This window comes from Nycticebus coucang, chromosome 10 (assembly GCF_027406575.1).
Source record: "Nycticebus coucang isolate mNycCou1 chromosome 10, mNycCou1.pri, whole genome shotgun sequence".
In the NCBI taxonomy this organism is placed as follows: Eukaryota; Metazoa; Chordata; class Mammalia; order Primates; family Lorisidae; genus Nycticebus; species Nycticebus coucang.
The window spans coordinates 123,345,812-123,353,448 of record NC_069789.1 but is presented as its reverse complement, the minus strand read 5'-3'; the positions used below and the strand labels follow the sequence as shown (position 1 = coordinate 123,353,448).

Below are 7,637 nucleotides of genomic sequence, written 5' to 3'. Positions count from 1 at the left end.
GGACAGGCCCACAGACAATGAGACCCCAGCATTGGGCAAGCTCAGATTAACACATGCTGAAGACGTAGACTGTTCTGAGGGTGGATTCTCAATTTGCTAAGCACTGAGCATATTAGAGATGAGTTAGTCTTCCAGGCACTTCCTGTCCCTCCCAGTGTGACAGCAACCGAGCCTCCAGCCTCCAAGCCAAGGGGGTGCAGCATCAGAGCAAAGCTCTGGGTGCCAGCCTGGGACCCCCACTGCAGAGCCAGTCCAAGCCTCCGGCAGTGAGAACAGTCTTGAAGCAGGACTGCCGAACAGTTCTTTATTGAAATAGAGGCAGCAGGGCCGAGGGCGGGCTCAGAGCCAGTGGGGTGCGGTCCCCTTCCTGCTGTGTGTCTGGCCAAGGGGCCAAGTGCCAGACCCCAAGACCCTCCTATGTTTGGGGTGTATGTGCAGCCGTGTGCTGCGGATAGGGGGAGTGGATTTTCTGGATAACTATCTTTCTGTAAGAATAATTTGTAGGTTCAGGGATGGCTCTGAGGAGCAGTTCAGGCTGGAAGGGGATAGCAGCTGAGCTAGCACAGCCCCCAGTGATAGGCAAGGATGAGATCACCATCAGTGGTGCCCGCCAACGTGCTGCAGAAAGCTGGTGGTCCTGGAAGGACCATGCGGGTGGGGGTGGCGGGGTGGGAGTCCCTGAGCCCGTGGCCCCCTGACACCCTCCAGGGTCCAGTCTGGCTCACTCAGCCATTCTCCAGGACAGCTGCTGGGGTCGAAGAGCTCAGGGCCTGGCCTCTGTGGGGGAGAAGAGAGAGGCATCAGCCAAGAAGTATTAATGTGCTCATGTCCACTGAGCCTGTCATCTTCCTGAGGTGGGTGAGCTTGTGCCAGGGTCTTATCCAGTGCTGGGCCTTATTGCTTCTTCTAAGTGGATTACTATGCCCTGAGTTATCACAGCCTGAAGATAGACGAATAAGCCTCATCCTAGCCTGAGGGTATTAGTGTGTGCTGAGTCTTATTAAATCTTATATCCCAAGTATGAGTTAGTGCGTGCTGAGCCTCATCATATAGTAAGGATGAGTGTTTGCTGAGCCTTACATCTTAAGTATAGGTTAATGTGTGCTGAGCCTTAGACCCTGAGTATGGGTTATTGTGTGCTAGGCCTTTTCAAATCTTTTTTTTTTTTTTTTTCATACGGGGTGTTGCTCTGTCACCCAGGCTAGATTGCAGTGACATCATGGCTCACTGCAGCCTCAAACCTGAGCTTAAGTCCCTAGCAGCTGGAATTGCAGGCATATACCACCACACCCAGCTAATTTTTCTTATTTTTTGTAGACACAGATCTTGCTTCCTCCCAGGAACCAAATCCAGACTGGTCTTGAACTCCTGGCCTCAGGTGATCCTCCCACCTTGACTTCCCAAAGTGCTGAGATTATTGGCGTGAGCCACCACACTCAGCCCTTTTCAAATCTTATATACTGGCGGCGCCTGTGGCTCAGTGAGTAGGGCGCCAGCCCCATATGCCGAGGGTGGCGGGTTCAAACCCAGCCCCGGCCAAACTGCAACAAAAAAATAGCCAGGCGTTGTGACGGGCGCCTGTAGTCCCAGCTGCTCGGGAGGCTGAGGCAAGAGAATCGCGTAAGCCCAAGAGTTAGAGGTTGCTGTGAGCCGTGTGATGCCACGGCACTCTACCCGAGGGCAGTACAGTGAGACTCTGTCTCTACAAAAAAAAAAAAAAAAAAAAAAAATCTTATATACTAAGTATGGGTTAGTATGTGTGTGTGCTGAGCCTTATGACATCCTGAGGGTGTGTTAGTATAACCCTGAGCCAGCTGCAATCAACACAAACATGTGGGAGGCAAGGCCTGGTTAACTGTGTGCCTGGAGGAAACTGTGGGAGATCCCAGAAGCACCTACATGCTGCTCACACATCTGGCTTACCTCAGCATCCATGGACATGTCCTTGATGTTGGGTCCATCCCCATCCCGCTTTGGGATGGCCGGTGGCTCAGCAGAGGCCCCACGTCGCTCTCCTTCCTCCCAGCCAGTGCGCCGGCAAGGCCCATCATCCTCGGGAGAGGCCTGGCTCAGCCGGATGAGGTTGCTAAAGTTGGAGTCAGACTTGGAACTTGCAGGTAGCTTGCGGGCCTTGTGGTGTCCTACCAGGCGGCTACCATAGAAGGCCAGGATGGGCTCGGGCCCTGAGTCTGGCATGCGGCGGCCAGTGACAGCTGCCTTAAGTGGAGTCAGCATGTCAGAGACCACATCGGTGCAGGTCTCTGTCCACAGCCCCCGGCCTGCCTCCTGCAGACTCAGGTCATCCAGCTGCTCGATGGCCCTCTGCACACCCGGTGCCTTCTCCTCTCGGAAGAAGGGCCCATTGCCCGCCACGCTGCCCATGCCCACTGCCTCCTCCTCCTCAGCTAGGCGGTAGTAGGGGGGCCCGTCTTCAGTGGTGGTCACAACAGGTTTGCCCTCCACCTGCAGTGAGAGGCGGTATCCGCGCAGTGAGAGCTGGTAGTAGCGGGTGGTCTCGTGGGCGCTGCGCAGCTGCTGCATGGACACAAAGGGGTGGCGCAAGGCTGCACTGGGGCTGATGCGTTCGTGTGACTCCCAGGTCAACATGCGCTTGATCAGCTCCACCATGCTCTTGAGGTCCGCATGCTCAGCCAGCGCCTCTCGGTCCGGGAAGCTCAGCCGACTGGCTGCCCCACCACCGTTCACTGTCTCAATCTGGTCCAATGACTTGAGCATGTACTTGCGGCGCTCCAGTGGACGCACCTGTGGGGTGGCATAGGGAACACAGGGCTGACACATATCCAGGACTATGGCTCCAGGCACTCCTGCTGGGGGACCCACATATGACCTCTAACTTCTGGGTCTGCCAGTAACTGCCTTGGAGCTCTCCTGCTGCTGGGAAGGCCATACCTGATCCTCACAGCACAGCCCCTCACTCTGTCCCAGAAAGTTTCCACACCTTGCCCCAGACCTCTAGTCTTCCCTGGAACCACATACAGTTCCCTCTTACTGCTATAGCCTTCCCTCTGGGCCTCCCTGTGGTCAAACCCAGACCCTTCTTTTTACATTCATTTGATACCTCTAGCCAGGGAGCTGTCAGAGGAGCTGCCATAAACTTTCAGTCCTACCTTTGACCTCACACAGATCCTGTTTTTTGTTTTTGGGTTTTTTTTTTTTTTTTTTTTTTTTGAGACAGAGTCTCACTCTGTTGCTCTGGGTAGAGTGCCATGGCATCATAGCTCACAGCAATGTTAAACTCTTGGGCTTAAGCAATCCTCTTGCCTCAGCCTCCCGAGTAGCTGGGACTGATTTTTTTTTTTTTTTTTTTTGAGACAGTCTGGCTCTGTCACTGTGGTGAGAGCGCAGTGACATCATCATAGCTCACTACAACTTCATACTCCTGGGCTTAGGTGATATTCCTACCTCCTAATAAGTAGCTGAGAGTAGAGCCGTACACCACCACACTTGGCTAGTTTTTTATTTTTAGTAGAGATGGGGTCTCACTCTTACTTAGGCTGGTCTTGAAATCCTATGCTCAAGTGATCCTCCTGCCTTGGCCTCCCAGTGTGCTAGGATTACGGGTGCAAGCCACTGTGTCCAGCTTAGATTTTTCTTGATATAGCAGCCCAACATTAACTGCCCTCATCCCATCTGCCCTCCTACCTTGGTCTCAGCCAGGTAGTCAGCTGAGGACTTGAGCTGCCAAAGGTTGGTGGCGTCAGGGTGGGGGTTGCGCTTGAAGAAGTGGTGGGCCTTGCGGGCAGCATGCAGCAGATGTGGCTTGGGCAGGCCCTGGGTCTCACAGATATAGCGAACCTGGTCATACTCATTGTTGCCCGGGTAGAGGGGCCAGCCCAGGTGCAGCTCGGCCATGACGCAGCCCAAGGACCACACATCCACCTTCTCACAGAAGGGCAGCCCAAGCAGGATCTCGGGGGCCCGGTAGAAACGCGACTGGATGTAAGGCTCCTTCACATAGCGCACCTCACTGAAGATGCTGGCGGAGCCAAAGTCAATCACCTGTTGGGAATGGAGAAGAGGGTGAGAGGACAGGTTGAGCTGCAGGGACAGCCAGTCAGGGGCTCACCTGGTATCTTTCTGCACCTGTCTTTATACTCTGCCTGTACTTGATTCTTTCTCTTGTTTATGTCTCTATCTCTGCCAGGTTTGTGTGTGCCTCTCTCTGCCTCCATTGCTCTCCACTAGAACCCATACCTATGAGGGGCAAGACCGCTCTTTGTTCTCTCACCCTACACCTTGTCCATCAGCAAATCTTGTTGGCTCCACCTTCTAAACAGACACAGAATCTGTCCCCACCAGCCTCACCCTGATCCTCTATCATCTCCCACCTAGACTAATGCAGGGACGTCCTCCCTGCTGCTCCCAAATCTGGTCTGTCCCTCACATGTACTCAAAGGGATCCGATGGCTGCCTGAGCCGGGTCACATCCCTTCCCTGCTCACATCCACATCCTTTGATAAAAGATGATGTTCTCAGTGGGGCCCACGAGGCTCTAACAATTTTCCCCTGTCACCTCCCCGCCTCTCGTTCTCCTACTCTGCCCTCACTCACCCTCTTACAGTTCCTGCCGGCCTCCTCTTGCATGTGCCAGACACATTCTTGCACTGGAGTGCTTGTCCCCCCACGTGTCCCTATGGTCCCTCCCTCACCTCCTTCAGGTCTTTACTCAAACTTCAGCTTCTCTGTTGAAAGAGAAGGACAGGGGGAAAAAACTAGTAAAAAAAAAAAAAAAAATTCACCTTCTCAGTTATGCCTCCCTGACCATCCTGTCAAAGTGGAGGAAGCCCCCCTTTTTCATCCCCTCCACACCCTCTACTTCTTGCCATTGTTCTTAATACCATTTCACATCACGTCTATTTTACATTTTTATCGAGTTCATTGCTTCTCTCTGCGACTAGGATGTCAGTCCCACAAGACCAGGGATTTGTCTGTTTTGCTCAATGCTGCATCTCTAGATGCCCTATAACAGTGCCTGACACACAGTAGGGGCTCAATAAAGAATGAATGATAAATGAGGCTGGGTGCAGTGGTTCACACCTGTAATCATAGCATGCTGGGAGGCCAAGGCAGGTGGATTGCTTGAGCTCAGGAGTTTGAGACCAGATTGACCAAGAGTGAGATCCCATCTCTACCAAAAGAAATAAGAAAGAAGGAAAGAAAGAAAAGATAGCCAGGCATTGTGGCAGGCACTTGACATCCCAGGTACTCAGGAGGCTGAGGCAGAAGGATCTCTTGAGCTCAAGAGTTTTTAGCTTGATGATGCCACAGCACTCTAGCCAGGACTACAGAGTAAGACTCTGTCTCCAAAAGAAAAAAGAATGAATGAATGAATTGGCTTTAGATCCCTGTTCTTTGCAAATGCCTCTTCCTTGCTTGCCTGTCTCTGGTATCTCAGAGACCCCTCCCTGCTATAACTTTCCTCCTTCTCACTCACATACTGTATTTGACTCATTTATTTTGGTGACTCTCTCTCTCCCCCTACCTATTAGCCCCACAGGACAGGACTTGACCAGAGCAACCTCAGGCCAAGGGTGGAGAGGACCTCAAAATTAGGGGCCAGGAGCAGGGCAGAGACATCATAGACAGGATAGGTGAGATCTCAGAGCTGGGAGGTGGGACAAGAGAGATCTCAGTGTCAGAAGAGTGCCCAGAGCTGGGAGAAGCTGGTCGCTGGGAAGCCCCACTCACCTTGACTCTGAAGGGGCAGCGGGTCTGGTCCACCAGCATGATGTTCTCAGGTTTTAGATCTGCGTGGATGATGGCCAGCTCCTTGAGCCGGGCCAGGGCTCTGAGCACCTGGAGGGTGACCGTGCGGATGTGACGGGCAGGAAGGGGTGCAAAGTTGTTCTCCTTTTGGAACTCAAAAAGGTTTTGCTCCAGCAGCTCGAAGACCAGGTAGAACTTGAGGGCATCATGGAAGAACTCAAGGAAGCGGATGATGTGGGCCTCCTCTGGGTCCAGGCCCCGCATGCAGCGCAGCAGCTTCAGCTCATTCTTGATGATGCGGTTGCGGTAGGCATCATTCTTGAGGATCTTGATGGCCACCATCTCTCCCGTGCTTCGCCGCCACCCCTTGGCAACCTCCCCAAATGTGCCCTTGCCCAGCACCTCAATGATGTCATAACAGTCAGTCTCCGATTGGATGGTGGCCATGGTACCCCTGCTGCCAAACACCAACCTGCAGAGATCCCCACACCACAGGCTCTGCCGTCTTCTAGGCCTCCTGCCTCGCCGCCGCCTCTGGCCCCGCAGACCCCCCAATGGGGGAAAGAGAACTGCACTTGTGCCTCCTCCAACGAGGCTAGCCCCCACCTCCCTGGCACCCCCCAGCCCCTTTGGCCACACTGTGAGTCTGCCAGGGGCTGCACCCCTCCTCCAAAGCCCTCCTGGCTTGGGACAAGGGGCCCCAGGCCCCCCAAATGGGTTCCAGCGTTGCTGAGTGGCTTTGGTTCTGTTGTTGGAGACCTGAGCCCCTGGCTGGAATGGGGGTGGGGTGCCAGTCTAGGCCCCTCCCCCACCGGGTGGTGGAACCCTGGAAAGGCCAGACAGGTGAAAGGTTGACAGCCAGGACCCTGAGCATAGAGGAATGCAGACACACCTACAGACAGAGGTCAGGAAACGCAGGTTTTTCGAGCTAAAGGGATGTGGTGTACGTGTGTGCACATCTGTGTTCAGAAAACAACTGTCCCAGACTGTGGCTGCCATAGACCAGGTTGTAAAAGGCCCTGAATACCAAGCTAAGGAGTTTGGACTTTTTAACCTGAGGGCTCTGGGGAGCTCTGAGTAAGGGAGGGCAGAGTCAGATTTGAGTGTCAGAAAGCTACTATGTGGAAAAGGATGGGGGGATAAGAGTGGTGCCCCAGCTTGGGAAGGAGTCTGGGGCATGACCCAGGTGGGAGAGGTTGGGGAAAGAAGTAGGAGGTTGGGGAATGAGACACTCAGAAGGCCAAGAGGACAGGTTAGGGCATGGATCAGCTGTGGGGCAGGAAGGAAACAGCCAGGACCAGGCCAGGGATCTGGCATGAGGGTGCAGTCCCTGAGAAGAGGACATAAGGAAGAGTTTGGGGGAAAAGATACTGAGGTCAGATTATAAAATTTAACATCAAAACATTTAAACATGTATTAAGTGCTTCAGAAATCTTATGTGGTCTTTACAACATATGAACTAGGAATGTTATGGAAGAGAAAATCAAGGCTCAAAGTTTTAAAAGTGCCCAAGGTCACCCAGCTGGGCGCCAGAGACAGGCTTTGACGCTGAGCAGTGAGGCTCTAGTGCTGAACACTGAGCCACCACCCACACAGCATCTAGTGCCTGGGGACATCCAGTGGAGGTGTGCAGATGCCGCCGGAGATGCAAGATAGAGTCTGGGAGTTGTCAGTACAGAGATGAGGTGTGGAAACCACAGTGAAGGGTGACACTGCCCAGGCAGGCTGTGGGGATGGGTGAGGAACCCTGAGGGCCCAAGGAGAACCAGGAGAAAGAAGAGAAGAGGATGAAAGGGCCCTCAGAAGTCAGGTCAGGGAGACAGAGAAAACTCTCAGGTGTGGCCAGCCAACACTGATAGGACAGGCGAGGTGGGAGGAAAACCCCAAATGCTGGGAGGCTGGGCAGGGGC

The 7,637-nt window shown here is 53.6% G+C and overlaps 1 protein-coding gene across 1 annotated transcript; it reads right to left on the bottom strand.

Moving 5' to 3' along the window:
* Positions 1-290: 290 nt before the first annotated feature.
* HIPK4 (homeodomain interacting protein kinase 4) lies at positions 291-6,831 on the bottom strand. Its single transcript, XM_053604344.1, has 4 exons — positions 5,710-6,831; positions 3,664-4,020; positions 1,924-2,763; positions 291-777 (listed from the first exon to the last, which is right to left on the bottom strand). Exons 1-4 carry the CDS (start codon positions 6,172-6,174, stop codon positions 598-600), a joined length of 1,842 nt encoding a protein of 613 aa, XP_053460319.1. The 5' UTR covers positions 6,175-6,831; the 3' UTR covers positions 291-597.
* Between the last annotated feature and the right edge of the window lie 806 nt (positions 6,832-7,637).